Consider the following 17873-nt stretch of genomic DNA (forward strand, 5'->3'; position numbering starts at 1 on the left):
GTGTGTAGCCACCGGGTAGACAATGAATATAAAATATGTTGATAGCTGGTGTGAAAGGAGTCAAAATAACACCCATGAATCCAGGGTTAGGATCATCAGAGGAGTAGGTCTGGTTCCAGCCATAATGCATGGATTACAGCAGACGTAAACAAGCTTTTCCCCTCCTTGCCGTCCATCCTTTCACAGAAGTTATCTGAGGTGTTGTCTGACTCCAGAGCTTTATACAGGACTACACAGTGAGCCAACTGTCTTGTATTTATCCTAGCCCACCACAAATTTGTCTATTTGAACCTGAAATAATGTAAAAAGGCAAAGTATGTGGAGCTCTCACTTCTCCTGGTCATATATCCTGCCATTGGCTGTCTTGCTAACTGGCAAGGTTGGAGATTGGAAAGTAAGGCTGCTAGAGGTAAGCAAGACCGTGACCAGAGACTGTACTTTGCGGGCTTAGAAGGGCTCTTGCTCAGAATTCCAAATATAATTTTGGAAGGGAGAATGGGTGAGGACCACTGAGACAATATTACAACCTACACTTTTATGCTGCTTTAAAAATGTTTTCAAACCTTGTTTATCTGTATGATTTCATTCTTATGCTACTCCTAAGAGGTAAATGCTGTCAACTGAGTAAAGTGGAACAGGTAAAGAAGGTAAATGACTATCCACGAGGAACACAAGCCTTTCCTGACTTGTTCCCAATTTTGCAGAGATTCTTCAGGTATCTGTTGTCAAAAAGATCTCTTGAGGAACGGAGATTTGAAGTGACAAAGAACTACCACCTACATTCATACCCAATAAGGATAATGAATTCCAGAAACTTAAGAGTATACATATGAACAAGTGTAGGGATGGAAAGAATTATGAGTTGGTATGATTGGTACAAACTAACAGTTAACCTTTTCTCTCTTAGGATATGCCCATTGAGGTCTCTTATATTTTTGAGGGCCTTTCATTAGTTCACAGGTAATGGAGACTTTTCTTTTTTGTCATCTCTACCCCCAACGTGGGGCTAGAACTCATGACCCAGAGATCAGGAGTCCCCTGCTCTACTAACTGAGCCAACTAAGTGCCCCTGGAGACTCATTCTAAATGGGTAGGGGGCAAAGGTCATCACATCCCGGGAACCCAGCAGGCTCATAGCCACTGATAACTCATGTAATGGTCACTTTTTTTCTTTGGCCCACTCACCCCATTAGGATGGGCTGAAAGTAAGATTCTGCCATTATTCTAGAAAAAAAATTTTTTAATGTCTCATTTTTCAGTAAGTAGAAACTTGAGGATTAATTGCTAAAGGAGGGTGGGGGCAAAGTGGGTCGCGTCTATTGTTTCTATTGGGAAACTTTACAGTCACATGGAATTAAATCCTATATAGTAATCTTTATTTGTATAGCAGCTCTTTTAAAGAATCTTTACATATAAACTCATTAATCCTTTCACTGATTGGGCCTATGGAATAGAGACAATCTGTGCTCTCCACCCCCAAAAGACTTCTTGCTCACTAGGAATGTAACAGAATAAACAGGGAATCCCTGGCTCAACGTTTTGTTTTATGTTAAAAAGTTTAGGTATGTTTGTTTTTCTTCCTCTGCAGACCAGGACAGACTCGCTTTCGAGAAAAATGGCTGAGGGACACTATTGAGGCCAAAAGTATTTTAATGGAGTCAATTCCCTTCTAATTCAATTGTGTCTAAGTCTTACAGAATGTTTTAGGACTGGATTTCTAATCAAAATGTATTAAAAATACAATACTGCACATCAAACCACAGAATATTTATTGAATAATAAATTTGTGGCAAACAATCCAGCTGTATATTTTTTGCATTCATTTTCCATTTGGCAACTTCCATCACATTAGCAGAGTAACCAGTAAGTTGTTTTCCATTTCTAAATGTTTTTTCCCACCACTGTCTACATCACTTAGAGTCTTACAGGTACAGAAGCCAAGTTTAGAGATTTGCTAAAATTCATCCATCAGACCAAACTGAGAGTGATACTTGGCTGCCTGTTCCCCCATTTGAGCCTAATTTTCTAGTCCAGACACACCTCTTTCGGGCATAACCGAGGAAAAGAAAACTGGCAACAGTTCTACAGCTCATAATATAACCAGTCTAAGGATTTCCCTGCTCAGAGACCCTTTCACTTACTGTGAGTTAAGCTTCACTGTTAAATAATATACGCTGATACTCTGAAACTGGGCGTGCTGCCTACCACAACACAGCATCACAACCTGACAGCAGCAGGCTGGCTTGAAGACAGGAGGCAATAAAACAGGGAAGGTCTGGTTGCCACCCTTACTTCTTTCTGGTCTTCCTCCCATCCTCACACCAGATCATCGCTTGTTCCTATCATCCCTGTGAGGCTGTCTTACCTGACTGCAAAGGTTTAAAACACCAAAGACAGGATTACATTAGGAGTGATTACTTACATGTATGTCAGAATACATATTTATGCAGACAAGCACTGGAAGGGAACACAGAATACTAAAGACAATTGATGTGGGAAGACTGTGGGTAATTTTTCTTTCTTCTGTTACATTTGTGCAATAAACATAAAAGGAGGGGCAATCTTATCAGAACAACAGGCAAGGAGGTGGGAAACTAGATAAGTCTTCCTGAAGAAAAAAAAATACATTTCAAATATAATAGTCCTCCTATTGGACTTATGGCTCAGATGATTAAACACAATTTGCAGCAGTACCTCTCATGAGCTCAAAATAAAAAACTTTTAGCCCTTTTATTCTTCCCTCCTCTTTTCCAAAGAACATGCTACTGAAGCTGCTCTTTGGCCGATCTTTCCTGAACAAACCTTGATGAAAGAAATGACAAAGTTCTGAAATATGTTAATGTTTCCTTTCATTTACTCGATAAGCATTTGTTGAGTATCCACTCTGTGGAGGAGACAGGAGAATCCAATAAAAACCCACAAGAATCCTTTATCACAGAGTTTAACTGCTTTGCCTACTGAAAATAAGAGTGCAAACTCATTCAGTTTCCAGGAACCAGTACAAAAAATAGTGTTCTTAGAGAACAAAATTCTTAAATAGGGATTGTAAATTTAGGTTTTATCACACAGGGAAGTAGACGGATTACAACTCATAAATTTGGAACCTGGCTTCCCTTTACCTTTTGGAAACGAGATTTATCAGGTTAGGCAGCAACAATGATAAACAGGAATCACTTCAGATTCAGGGGTCATAAATGTTGCTACGTGCCAAATGATTTAGTACCTTAGCTGTGGGTTAAAGGTAGACACTTTCCTAGAACATATGTTAAATAGTAAAACTTTTTATCTATACTTTGAAATATGATTGCTTTATTTTAAAATGTTGGGGAAAAAACCACTTTAAACTATTACAAGGAAAGAGGGCATTTTATAACCACAGAGTTAGAACTTCCCCATCCCCCAGGTCACTTAGATTTATTCTAGACACATAATAACACAGCTCAAAATAACTTTTAATAAAAACAGCCAAAACTTCCACTGTCCCCTTTCCTTTCCCTCTTGTGACCTAACAACTCAAACTGAACAAAATAATGGAAGAAAAAAGATCATGAGAACTGCTAGTCCCAGAATTTTCCATTTCTCACTAAATTAAAAGTCAATAGTAGCCATAAAAAAGTGATAAAGTGAGGGGTTCTATACAAAATTGAACTGAATGACAGATGTAAAAAATAAACTGAAACGTTTAACAATGTTTAAAATGAAATATGCTTATTACATAAAGGACAGACTTAAAATATGTTTAATATCATTTTAGTTTCATCCTTTATAAAATGACTAAATTAAAACCAATGCTTCAATATATTTTTCCCTATTAAACTCCTAACCATAGTTGACTCCCACTCATTTCCAGTATTCAAATAATCATCTAAGCATAGCTTAGATGGAAATAATGTACTTACATTGGCACAGCAGTGCACTTCCAAATATTTTATATTTGAAGAACCATTTCTAAGTAACCTTTTAAGAATTTAAAACACTAACGTTCACATTTTCAACTCAGTAAGTCCGTGGGTTAGTTTGTTTTTTGGCTTCTTTGTTGGATTTGGGGTAGAGGTAGGGACAAAAACCAAAATACTTCCAGGGCAGACTATATGTTACACAAGTTAATATTCAAATTCCAGATTTGCTTTTTCAGCAATGCCTCCATCTTGTTAACAAAAGTGGCCTCCTGTATGTTTCTATCAAGTCCATTTATAACACATTCAACACAGAGGAATGATAATTTCCCACAAGTTCAGTTGGGGTGGGGGTGGGGGACGGGCATCATGTAGAGCTAATAGTAGCACTGTCCCATGGTATGAGAGTTAAGTTTCTTATCTTACTGACACTTTCTCTCAATGCCACCTCCCCAAGTACAATAAGATTTCATTCGTAATTTGGATTTTTAAACCAGAAAGTTATTATGATCAATCCAAAAATAACCCAAAGAACTTGCTAAAATTATACCAATAAGCAGCTTTTTATTGAAGGACTGAAAGAATTAAATAGAAGGCACAGTAGCACTGTAAAGCTTTTTCAGGTCATAATCTTTTTGTATGTATATATAGAACCCAGACTTTCTTTTTTTGTTGTTAAAAATGTCTGCTTAACAATCAGAAAATCCTTATTTGTCATCTTTCCCTTTAGTTTTTCTGTATACCATCTCTCGAAAACTGGCCAGAATCTTGTTTTCTCTCTTTCGCCTCTCTTCTTGGTTAAAGGACGCCAGGGCTCTCTTCTCATCAGCACTATAGATCTGGTTCTCTTTCCGCAGTCGCACGGCCTCCATTCGGCGATGCCTGGAGATAATTTTATTTTTGGCTTAATTTCTCAGTAATTATTCTTATAGTACTTCCTCACGAATCCTTAATACAGAATGGTCTATTTAAAAAACTGACAAATAGAAATTGTTTTGGTAATGGGTTAGATTTTCAAAAGATCATTCATTTTATCTGTCAATGTGTCCTTTGATTCATTTCCGGTATTCAAATAATGATCTGATGTTCTGTCAACATCATGAATGTTATTAATTTCAGATACTAAGGGCATAAGTCTAGTTCTGTTGTTTCTACTAAAACAGCCAGAAACTAGCAAATTATTAAACTTTCTATGTGATATGCAGAATGTGCCTTCAGGGAAGTGACAGTAGGACAGAAGAAAGGTTAAGTTGTCATCAATTGGGTAAAACTTCCTCATGGTTCTAATTTATCATACAACCAAAAGGACCAGGTCTAATACTACAACAGAATTTTTTGATGAGTTTTGTGAGTGGATTTAACTTTCCAATAGCAGCTCAAAGAGATTTATAAGGGCAAACAAATCAGGGGCAGAGGGAAATTATTACATCATCTTCAAAAGGTCTGCTAACTTAGAGGGAAAACTTTATGCAGCTCATGTATATGTAATCCAATCCTACACAATCAGTTTGAGATAAGGCTTGACCTATATCTAGAAAAAATAGAGGAAACTGAGCAAGGAAAAGAGGGGAGAATCATTTAAGATTAGTGTGAAGGTGGAGTAGCAGCAGGATGCAAAGACAAGGAGATGACAATGTAAAGTTGCTCAGGGTACAGTGAATAGTTTTATTTGGAACCCAAAGTGCTATGTGAACAATGTTGTAAAACATCTATGTACCTGTCTCCTAATACATGGGAAAGATTTTTTTCTTGAGTATCTAGAAATGGAGCTGCTGCTTCATAAAGTATACAAATGCTCAACCTTCCAAGATGATGTCAGATTATTTTCCAAAGTGGTTGTACCAGTTTATATCACCACTAGCAATATTTAAGAGATCCTATAGATCTACATCTTCTCCAGTGCTTGGTATTGTTAGAGCTTAGAACTTTTTATTATTATTTTAAATATTTTATTTATTTGACAGAGAGAGAGTGAGTGAGCATAAGCAGGGGGAGAGGCAGAAGGAGAGGGAGAAGCAGGCTCCCCACTGAGCAGGGAGCCTGATGCAGGGCTCGATCCCAGGACCCTGGGATCATGACCTGAGCTGAAGGCAGATGCTCAACAGAGTCACCCAGGTGCCCCTGGGTGAACTTTGAACTTTTGTCTATCAAATAGATATAAAATGGTATTTCGGCATGTTCTTGATTTTCATTTCCAATGATAATGAACATCTTTTTTATGTATGTATAGGCCATATATTTTTCTTCTCCTAACAAATGATTATGTCATTTTCCCATTACTAGTTTGGGTTATTTGTATATATTCTTTAAATATTCTTAATACTATCAGTTTTAAGATCTTATCTCAGCTTAAAACTTGCCTTTTTACCTATTTTAAGATGTCTTTTGATGAACAAAAGTTGTTTCTTTTAACTTAGGCAAACGTATCACTATTTTATGATTTTTTTGAATCTCCCTTAAGAAACACTTTGCTACCCCAAGATCTATTAGAGATCTACTTTTATTTTATACTAAGAGTGTTCAAGTTGTTTTTGACATTTAAGCCCTTATTCTAGCTGCACTGTTTTTTTTTTTAAAGATTTTATTTATTTATTCATGAGAGACACACACACACAGAGAGAGGCAGAGACACAGGCAGAGGGAGAAGCAGGCTCCATACAGGGAGCCCGACATGGGACTCGATCCTGGGTCTCCAGGATCAGGCCCTGGGCTGAAGGCAGCGCTAAACCACTGAGCCACCCGGGCTGCCCTGTTTTTTTTTTTTTTTCTTAATTAAGAAAAAAAATTTAAGTAGGCTCCACACTCAATGTGGGGCTTGAACTCACAACCCTGAGATCTAGATCATGCTCTACTGACTAAGCCAGGCGCCCCTACTTGCACTGATTTTTAAATATGGTGATGCAGGATTCTATTCATCTTTTTCCATATGGATAACCATTTTTCTCCTGCTCCATTTACTGAATAGTTCCTTCTTTCCCCAGTGAGCTGACATGCAATCTCTTTCATAGAACTAAGTTCACATATGGATGGCTCTGCCCCATGGCTCCATATTTTATCCTGCTGAACAATTCATTTGTTCTCCCATACTTTCTAAAGTTCTGTAAGCTTCATAATAAGTCCTCGTATCTGGTAGGGCAAATCTCATCTTCCTGTTCTTCAAAAGTGACTGGGCCATTCTTGGCCCTCTAGTCTAACATAAATTTTAGAACCAACTTATTAAATCTCACATAAGACTCTGCTGTGATTTTGACTGGAACTACACTGAATATGCAGATCAATCTGGGGAGAAGTGATAACTTTATATACTGGCTTCCTATCTATGAACATGGTATCTCTCCATTTAAGTCTTCTTTAATGTCTCTTTTTAAGGATTTATTTATTTATTGGGGGGGCAGAGGGAGAGGAAAAGAAACTCAAGCAGATTCCCCGCTGAGTGCAGAGCCCAATGTGACTCAATCTCATGAATTGAGATCATGACCTGAGTTGAAACCAAGAGTCAGACACTTAACCGACTGAGGCACTCAGGCACTCCTTTATTTATTTATTTTTAAAAATATTTTATTTATTCATTCATGGGAGACACAGAGAGAGAGGCAGAGACAAAGGCAGAGGGAGAAGCAGGCTCCATGCAAGGAGCCTGATGTGGGACTTGATCCTGGGACCTGAGCCAAAGGCAGACGCTCAACCGCTGAGCCACCCAGGCATCCCTCCAGGCACCCCTTTAATATTTCTTAATAATGTTTTACAGTTTTTCCTACAGAGGTCTTAGACATTTCTTATTAAGATTTATTCCTAAGTCCTCCACATTCTCTGATACTATCATAAATGTTTTCTTTTTATTTAATTATATTTTATAATTGTTTCCTGGTGCATAGAAATGCAATGGATTTTTATGTATTAACCTTATACTCAACCATTTATTAAACCCTTCTATTATTCAGAATCATCTGAAGATTCTTTAGGATTTTCTAAGGAAAAAAAATCACATCATCCACAAAAAATGATTTATATCCTCCCTTTCAATGCTTATGACTCTCATTTCTTTTTGTCTTAGTGTAGCTGGTCCTCAGAATTCCAAGATTCTGGAGGTGCCTCAGGGGTTCTCCAAATATCTGCCTCCAACTTTATTTTAGTATTTACCTGCTTTTAAAAGTTTATAACATTTAAAAAAATCTAAAACTCAGTCTGATCTTGGTACTGATGCCCTATTAATTCACTCTCCTCATTCTTCCTGGTACTTTGCTTTTTCTTCCACAATTTTATACTTTCCCATGTTGTTATAATCCTTTTCTGCTCTTCATTCTCAGAGTCCACAGATAATTAGAACCTACATTCTCTGACTCTACAGAAAACTAGAGGCAAATTCAGAAAACAGGATACACTGTCTCATGAAAATGATTTCCTACTACCAGAATGCCATATTCCTCATGGGGCAGTGATAAATAACTGAATTACCTATATCCACCAGAAGACAAACTGTACCAAAATACAAACTAGGAAAGGACACTGGAAAGACTGATCTTTGAAGTTGGAGAGATAGCTGATTTTGAGGATGAGTTGCACACTTACCTGGAATTTTAGACAACTATGTTTATGCCAATAAAACCAATATTAAACCAAAATTTATACTCTACTTTTCATTAGGAATAATCACTTAATGAAAATCAATTACCAAAATATAATTCTGGTAGTGAGAAAGGAAAAGATCTAATCATGGAAACTGATCTTGATGCTAGTAACTTACCTGCTACCACTCATTACATAACCCGAGCATTCAAATGATGCAATTTCTTCACTTGTCAAGCCAATTTCACCTCTTCTTGGGATACGTTTCCCAGCTTTTACATATTCAGCCATAGCTGCACCCTCACCAGGTAACAGAGCATGGCCATAGCTACAAAGTAATTCAGAATTCAGAAAAGGTTCATTATAAAAAGCATATCATCTAAAGAGAGCTCAAAAAGATTTTCTCTCAGAAAACAGCACAAATAATAGTTGCTGAGTGGCAGCATGCTGGGAAGCCCAACATGAATTACTTTAATTAGTGAACACTGCACTCTGACCTACATAACTAACCCAGAAATACAGACATGCTTTGGAATAACAGAAGAACTGATGTTAGTGAGCCTAGATTCATGGTTTACAATTACAGATCAATTTATCCCTACAGGCATTGCCTTTATGGCTTCTGCCTCTAGTGAATTCCTTTCCCGTTTATCCCCTTAAAGAAAAAAAAAAAAAAAAGAACTAACATATCTCAAATTAACATACTTTTTAGACTCAGAACCAGTAACAATGCTATACAGTAACAATTATCTATTTAACTTTCATTTGAGGGGACTTTAAAAACTATTATCCCTTCATTCAATTCATTGACTACATCTTGAATACCTATTAAACTCAGAGCTTATAAGACAAAAATAATCTCTCTTCTTATGGAATTTATATACTGATAGGGACATAACTGCAATACAATGCAGAACATATAAAAAACACTGCACAGAAGAGAAAATACTGTGAGGACTAGAGGATTAAAGAGGGGTAGGAATCCCATCTACTTGTAGAGAGAAGGGTCCTGGGAATCAGCACATGACCCCTCCTTTTGGAAAGAGCTTTGAAAGATGGTAAGGATTTTAACAGGATGAAATTGGGAGTAGTGAAGAAACAAGGGCAGGGGAAAGAAGTGAAGGCATGTTGGGGGAAGACATAAGGTGAACAAGGCATGATGTGGGAAAGTGCACAGTAAATATAGGGACGTTTTAGTTCAGCTCATTTGGAACTTGGCATGTAAATAAGGGCATAGAGGGAGATACAGCTGGAAGTTGGAAAGGTAAGTTAGGGCCGTACTTTCAGGAATGTAATCAAGATATTTTATTTATATTTATTTTTAAAAAGATTTTATTTATTTGAGAGAGAGAGAGAGAGTGAGAGAGAGCAGGGGGAGGGAGAAACAGACTCCCTGCTGAGCAGGGAACCCGATGTGGGACTCCATTCCAGGACCCCAGGATCATGACCCAAACTGAAGGCAGATGCTTAACTGAGCCACCCAGGTGCCCCTACTTTAGATATTTTAAATACACTGTTAACTTACTTCAAAGGTTTATCATCCTGAGAGGCAAGTGTTTTTGGAGCCTCTGGGCCAATTAAATCTGAGGGTTCTTCAGGCTCTACAGGAAAGATGTTCAGAAACAGATTCATATTTTAACTAGTTAATTTAATGTTTTATCTGTTCTGAGTCAAAGTCTACCAGAAGAACTTACTTGATCGATCCTTCCAGGGATTCTCCAGAAACTCTTCCTGGGAATCTTTAGAGCTTGAATCACTGGAATCTTTTCTACTCTTCTTAGATTTCTTTTTCTTGTATTTCTTCCTGTAATCATAATTTGATACAAATACACTTAATAGTCCCACATTAAAGGGAATCTCACATTTTTTAGGCAATGAAAGGCTGATGAAAATGATTTAAGTTCTCAGCTGATTAAAATTTTTAGAGCAGATTTTTAATTAAAAAAATTTTTAGGGACGCCTGAGTGGCTCAGCGGTTGGGTGTCTGCCTTTGGCTTAGGGCATGATCCTGGGATCCGGGATGGAGTGCCACATCGGGCTCCCTGCATGGAGCCTGCTTCTCCCTCTGCCTGTGTCTGTCTCTCTCTGTCTCTCATGAATAAAATCTTAAAACTTTTAAAAAAGATTTTATTTATTTATTTGACAGAGAGCACAAGCAGGGGGAAACAAAAAGCAGAGGGAGAGGCAGAAGCAGGCTCCCCATTGAGCAGGGAGAGCAATGCGGGGCTTGATTCCAGGACCCTGGGATCATGACCTGAGCTGAAGGCAGATACCCAACCGACGGAGCCATCCAAGCACCCCTAATTAAAAGATCTTTTAACTTATTTAACCAAATCATGTTTCACTATAAAAAAGATTTCTCAGGGGACAATGAAATATGGTTCTCACATTGCAAAAAGATAACAAATCAGTTTAAAAAACAATTCGAGCATCAATAATTTGAAGTGTAATGATTAAAATATATCAACTATGTTTGAATCCTTGGGTTCATAATGATATTTAAAAAGTCCAACTCATTATTTTGAAAACTCATAAAACCAAAAAAGTTTTAGAAAAAGTCATTAACCTGCCTTTCCTATGTAAACTGTACTTCAGAGTAACCAAATAGTTGATGAGGGTAGGTTTCTCTTATAGAATTATTTTACCTAATAAATGCAGAAAGACAGAAAAAAAAGCAAGAAAGAAAGCCAGAATTAGACTATTACCATTTTGTAATCCCTAATGAAATAAGGAATCTAAGTAATGACAATCCATGGCTATTAATATGACAAAAAGAGACAACCAGACATTATCTGCCTCCTGACAAAGCAGCAGAACTTATGAAGTATGTGCGCCAAAGACTCAAATCTGAACATCAATTCTCTAGACTTTACTGTCAATATATAGGAAATAGACAAGACAGAGAATATGTTAAAAGCACACCAGAAAAACACAGTCAGGTGTGTCTGGTTGGCTCAGACAGTGGAGCATGCAACTCTTGATCTTGGGGTCATGAGTTTGAGCCCACTAGGTATAGAGATTACTTAAAAATAAATCTTTTAAAAAAATAAAAAATAAAAATAAAAAACCTTTAAAAATAAAGAAAAAAATTAAAAACAATCAGCAACTCGATAGGTAAATGATTTGGTTTCTTTAACAAATAAATTGCAAGAAAAAAAAGGGAAGGGGAACCAACTGATTTGAAGACATGTAAGAAATGTATCAACCAATCACAATTTATGGGCATTATTTGAATCTAGATTTAAATAAACTATATAAAAACCTGCTGAGAATTGAGGAATTATTCCTGAATATCTTAGGCACAGTAACAATATTGTGATTTTTGATCACAATAACAATTATGATTTTTTAAAAAAGAATGGCTAACTTTTAGAGAAACATACTGGTTTATGGACAAAATGATACCTGGGATTGGTTTTCAATTTTTTTAAAGATTTTATTCATTTATTCATGAGAGAGAGAGAGAGAGGCAGAAATACAGGCAGAGAGAGAAGTAGGCTCCATGCAAGGAGCCCAATATGGGACTCGATCCCGGGACTCCAGGATCACGCCCTGGGCCGAAGGCTGGCGCCAAACCGCTGAGCCATCCAGGGATCCCCTGGGATTGGTTTTCAAATAATGGGAGGGCAGTGGAGATTGTCCAAGGGTTGAAATTATTAAGCTAGGTGATGGTTACACAGGGGTTCATTATACTATTTATCATTATTTATTTATTACTTTATTTTATATATATTTTAACTTTTCCATGATAAAAATTAAAGAGAAAACTGACGATCTATGTTTCTTCTTCTTTTCCTTTTTCTTGGCTTTCTTTGATCTTCTTTTTGTATCTTCATCTGCAAATTAAAGCACATTTTAATTAAAAACAAAAATTTAACTCTAAAACCCCAGAATTTTGTTAGAATTTTGTTAGTAGATAAATATCCTATTGCTGCCCTATTAGTTGTTACAGAGAAATTTATTTTTTTAAGATATTTATTTATTTATTTTTAAATTTTTATTTATTATTTATGATAGTCACACAGAGAAAGAAAGAGAGAGAGGCAGAGACATAGGCAGAGGGAAAAGCAGGCTCCATGCACCGGGAGCCCGACGTGGGATTCGATCCCGGGTCTCCAGGATCGCGCCCTAGGCCAAAGGCAGGCGCTAAACCGCTGCGCCACCCAGGGATCCCAGATTATATTTATTTATTCATGAGAGATACAGAGAGAGAGGCAGAGACACAGGCAGAGGGAGAACCAGGCTTCATGCAGGAAGTCCGACATGGGTGACTCAATCCCGGGACTCCAGGATCACACCCTGGGCCGAAGGCAGGCGCTAAACTGCTGAGCCACCCAGGGATCCCTGAGAAAGTTATTAATTGAAACATTTATTGCAAAAAAAAAAAAAAAAGAAACATTTATTGCTACTCATCAGGATATGTGTTCAGTACCAGGGACACAGAAATTAAAGTCACACTAAGTCTTCAGTGATACAGAGTATTATTAATTTTATTGGGTGAGATAATGGCATGGGGTAAGTAGGAAAATGTCATTGTTTTTTTAGAGGTGTATACAGTAATCTTTAGGGTAGTAGTGTGATATTTCTAATTTACTTTGAATATCTCAGCAAAAAAAGCTATTTAAAGCAAATGTCAAAATACTAAAAACTTAAAATCTAAGTGATATGTGTACATTGTATTATATTATTTTCCTTACTTTCTAATGTTTGAGTATTTTCATAATGAAGAAAGCAAAAATCCTATGTGTTTGGGCCTAGGGACATGCTTTCTAGGGGCTCAGTCTAATGGAGGAGGCAGACATAAAGAGATAAACAGAATCCAGAGTGATACAGGGAAGCATGGGGTGCTCTGAGTGTACAGAAAAATCTCATTATCAGGCTGGCCTAGGGAGAACTACCCTTAAGCTAGTTCTTTTTAAAATCAGTTTTATTACAAAAGTACTACATGACCATTATTGAAGTGAGTAAGCCAAGCCACATGCAGGGAGAGACTGGCACAGATAGACTCTGTATCAAGTGACAGAAGCAAGAGAAAGAACGCAAAATACTGAGGAGATAGAAGGTAGTTCTCAGGTTATAGAGGATGCTGCAAGAGTGACAGGGCATGTGTGATTAGAGAAGGATCAATCGGGGTCTGAACTTTACCCTGAAAGCTACAGAGTACTGAAGGATTTTAAGTAGGGGACAGACGTACTCACATTTGTGCTTTAAGAAAGTTCACTCAGGGGCGCCTGGGCAGTTCAGTTGGTTAACTATCTGACTCTGTTTCAGCTCAGGTCATGATCTAATGGGTTGTGGGATCAAGCCCTGTGTGTAGGCTCCATGCTCAGTGAGGAGTTTGCTTGAGATTCTCTCCCTCTGCCTCACCCTCCCCATTTGCACACGTGTGCACTTTTTTTTACGTGTGCACTTTCTCTAAAATAAATGAATATATTTTTTTAAAGTTCATTCTTCCAACAGTGAGAGAGAAAAGGAGCAACAGGAGCCAGGAAACCCAGGTGACATCAGAGAAAAAGACACCTTTACGTAATGTGTCCCCAGAGGTGGCACCCTCTATCAATCACCAGCCAGAAGGCACAAAAAGGTGGCTTTCTATGAGGCACCACCCCACAGGGAGTGTCTTCCATAAATCACCTGCCAGCCTGAAGGGGGTCCTTTATGGTGTGCTTTTTTGAAAATGGCCCAGAGGTGCCCAATGAGTGTGAGAATGACATAAGAGAGCTGCTCCATGGGCTGATGGAGCCCTGTATGGCTTGCTTTGCTGTCACATAGTCTCACAGCCCAACTCTGCCTTGGTTCGCTGCCACATGCCTTGCACAGCCAGACACAACCCATGTGGAGTCACATTGCTCAGGGGTGAATCTCAGCTGTGTGAGCCTGAGTGCGGTACTTGCAATCTGCTCTGTGCCCCGTTTCCCCAACTCTGAGATGTGTTCTGCAGTTACTATGTGGAATAAACAGCACTAATGGACACCAAGCACTGAGCAGGGTGCTAGGCATAAAGTCAGTGAGTGCTCAACAATTCTTGGCTATTGTTTTTGTGTTTAACCTTCCTTTGAAATAAGTTTTACCAAGTAAAATGAATTTGGAAGCCAGGCTTGCAAAGTGATGCTGGAATTCTTACCACTGGAGTCTGTGTCAGAGTCAGAGTCACTGTCACTGTCATCAGAATACTTCTTGTGTTTTCTTTTAGAGGATTTTTTCTTTCTCCTTTTCTTGGACCTTTCTTTCGAATGACCAGACTTCTTCTTCTTCTTCTTTTCTTCTACATAAAGTACAAATATAAAATTAACTTCTAAGCAAGTATTACAATGATCAGTTTTATTGTATTTGAAATACTGAAAAAGAACAAGATGACAGGCAACTTGAGTAAAAGCATTAGTCTATTCAACTATTTATAAACATTTTTTCAACTTCTCAATAAAGAAGCTCTGTAGTATTTTAAAAAATACCTTCTGAAGTAGAAGCTGAAGTGCTGCTTTTCTTTGGCTCATCATCCTCTACTGGTGTGTGTTCATCAGAGCTGAATTTAAATAAGATGGTTGTAAGAATCAGAAAAGTGATAAAGTATGAACCGTGGAGTGTAAAAATATGGAATCAAAAAATTTTAGCAATGAAACCGATTGTCCAAGAACCATTAAAAGCAAACAATGGAATAACTTTGTAAGGGTATATAATTTGAGGGTATACCACTTTCAAAATAACATAATAATCACTTACATTTGTACAATGCTTTAGAATTTACAAAACACTACTCAAACTAAAAGCAACATGTAAGATTCGTATTTTCAGAAGAAACCACAGGGCAAATGTATGGAACCATAAGGAAATATGGAAAAAACTAGAGATAGGAAGACTGAGGGAATATTTCATGATTTTATTCTATGTGTATAAAGGACATATGGTAGAGCAGCAACCATTCTTTCTCCCCAAAGCAAGAAGAACCTAACATACTACAATATAAAAAGATTTCATTCTATTGTAGACAATTCTGAAAAGAAGTACTATTAAAATTCTATAATAGTTTCAAAAAGGATGGGGTCCCTGGGTGGCTCAGTCAGTTGAGCAGCTGACTCTTGGTTTTGGCTCAGGTCATGATCTCAGGGTCCTGGGATCAAGCCCCACATCCAGCTCCATGCTCAGCAGGGAGCCTGCTCCCTCTCCCTCTGCCCCTTCCCCTCACTTGTTCTTTCTCTTAAAATAAATACATCTTTACAAAAAATAGCTTAGAAAAGGAATTTTCATATCATATAATCTTTTAATCTGAAAATTACATTTGGAATAATTTAGGTATTGCCTAGAAAATTATTTGTAAGATTCCTCCCAACTCATTTTTTTCAGTTCAGATTCTTTGATCATATTTGAAGGTACCTATAGGAACAAGTTTCAAATAATAATGCTATCACTATAACAAATCCCAAGTATACCTGTCAAGCACATTGGTTCAACTCAAAGAAGACTTAGCAATAGAGGAGAGGGAAGAAGAACCTTATGAATAGCACCAAAGTAAAAAAAAAAAAAAAAAGAATTAGGCCTTCAGATACTATTTAATACAAGAAAACTAACTAGGGGCATCTGGCTGGCTCAGTTGGTGGAGCATGAGACTCTTGATCTTGGGGTTTTAAGTCTGAGACCCATGCTAGGTATAAAGAGTACTTAAAAATAAAATCTTGGGGCACCAAAGTGGCTCAGTCGGTTAAGCGTCTGACTTCAGCTCAGGTCATGATCCTAGGGTCCTGGGATCAAGCCCCGCATTGGGCTCTCTGCTCAGCAGGGAGCCTGCTTCTACCTCTCTCTGCCACTCTGCCTACTTGTGCACTCCTCTCTCTCTGTCAAATAAATAAATATTTTTAAAATAAATTAAAAAATAAAATCTTAAAAAAAAACAGAAAATAAACAAAACTGTATCGGTATATTCATTTTTTAAAAATCCCTTTGGGAACAGATAGAGAACCCAAAAATAAACCTATGCATACATGGGCAATTAACCTATGGCAATGGAGTAAAGAATATACAGTGAATAAGGACAGCCTCTTTTTTTTTAAAGATTTTATTTATTTATTCATGAGAGACACACACAGGGAGAGAGAGAGAGAGAGAGAGGCAGAGACACAGGCAGAGGGAGAAGCAGGCTCCATGCAGGGAGCCCGACATGGGGACTACGATCCCAGGTCTCCAGGATCACACGTTGGGCAAAAGGCAGTGCTAAACTGCTGAGCCACCCAGGCTGCCTGGACAGCCTCTTTAATAAATGATGCTGGGAAAACTGGTCAGCCACCTGCAAAAGTACAGAACTGAACCACTATCTTACACCAAAATAACTCAAAACGAATTCAAGACCTGAAAACAAAAAACACCTAGAAGAAAACAGATGGAGCAAGCACCCTAACATCAGTTGTGGCAATGGTTTTTAGAGTTCCCATTAAAAACAAAGGTAATAGGGGTGCCTGGGTGGCTCAGTCAGTTAAGCGTCTGACTCTTGATTTCAGCTCAGGTCACAATCTCAGAGTTGTGAGATGGAGCTCTGCTTTGAGCTCCCTGCTGAGTATGAAGCCTGCTTAAGATTCTCTCTCCCAGAAAAAAAAAAAAAGATTCTCTCTCCCGGGACGCCTGGGTGGCTCAGCGGTTGAACATCTGCCTTCAGCTCAGGATGATCCAGGGTCCTGGGATCAAGTCTTGCATCAGGCTCCCCTAGAGGAGCCTGCTTCTCCCTCTGTCTCTGCCTCTCTCTGTGCTTCTCATGAATAAATAAAATCTTAAAAAAAAGGTTCTCTCTCCCTCTGCCCTTCCTCACCCCAGCCCCTGCACAAGCATGCTCTGACTCACTCTCTCTCTCTCTCTCTCAAAAAAAAAAAAAAGGTAGAGGATCTAAATAGACATTTTCCAAAGACATATAAATGGCTAACAAGTATATGAAAAAAATGCTCAACATCACTAATCACCCTCTGAATGTATAAGTCAAAATAAAAAAGAGATATCACCTCACCTGTTAGAATGGCTAGTCTTGAAAAGAGAAGAAATAACAAGTGTTGGTGAAGATGTATAGGAAAGGGAACCCTAGCACACTGTAGGTAGGAATGTAAATTGGTGTAGGCACTATGGACAACAGTATGGAGGTTCCTTAAAAATTAAAAATATAACTACCATATGATCCAGCAATTCCACTTCTGGGTATTTATCCCCCCAAAAAACAAAAACACTAACTTAAAAGATATATGCTCTCCCATGCTCATTGCAACATTATTTATTTACAATAGCCACACATGGAAACAACCCAAGTGTATATGGAGAGATGAATAGATGAAGAAAATGTAGTATAGGAGAGGATATCAACATGGTGGAGTAGGAAAATCCTGAGCTCACTTCCTTCCATAGACACACCATAATCTACAACTACATATAGAACAACTA

The 17873-nt window shown here is 37.9% G+C and overlaps 1 protein-coding gene across 1 annotated transcript in view; it reads right to left on the reverse strand.

The window, feature by feature from the left end:
* Positions 1-1752: 1752 nt before the first annotated feature.
* Positions 1753-17873, reverse strand: part of LOC121483334 (NFKB activating protein) — a 35216-nt gene continuing 19095 nt past the window's right edge. The window contains exons 3-9 of the mRNA XM_041741774.1: positions 14915-14985; positions 14587-14727; positions 12235-12298; positions 10157-10266; positions 9988-10063; positions 8641-8790; positions 1753-4778 (exon numbers count right to left, since the gene is read on the reverse strand). Of these exons, the coding sequence (XP_041597708.1) occupies positions 4604-4778; positions 8641-8790; positions 9988-10063; positions 10157-10266; positions 12235-12298; positions 14587-14727; positions 14915-14985 (787 nt within the window). The 3' untranslated portion in view covers positions 1753-4603. The remainder of the gene's footprint in view (positions 4779-8640; positions 8791-9987; positions 10064-10156; positions 10267-12234; positions 12299-14586; positions 14728-14914; positions 14986-17873) is intronic.

The sequence above is a fragment of the Vulpes lagopus genome, chromosome X (genome assembly GCF_018345385.1).
Source record: "Vulpes lagopus strain Blue_001 chromosome X, ASM1834538v1, whole genome shotgun sequence".
In the NCBI taxonomy this organism is placed as follows: domain Eukaryota; kingdom Metazoa; phylum Chordata; class Mammalia; order Carnivora; family Canidae; genus Vulpes; species Vulpes lagopus.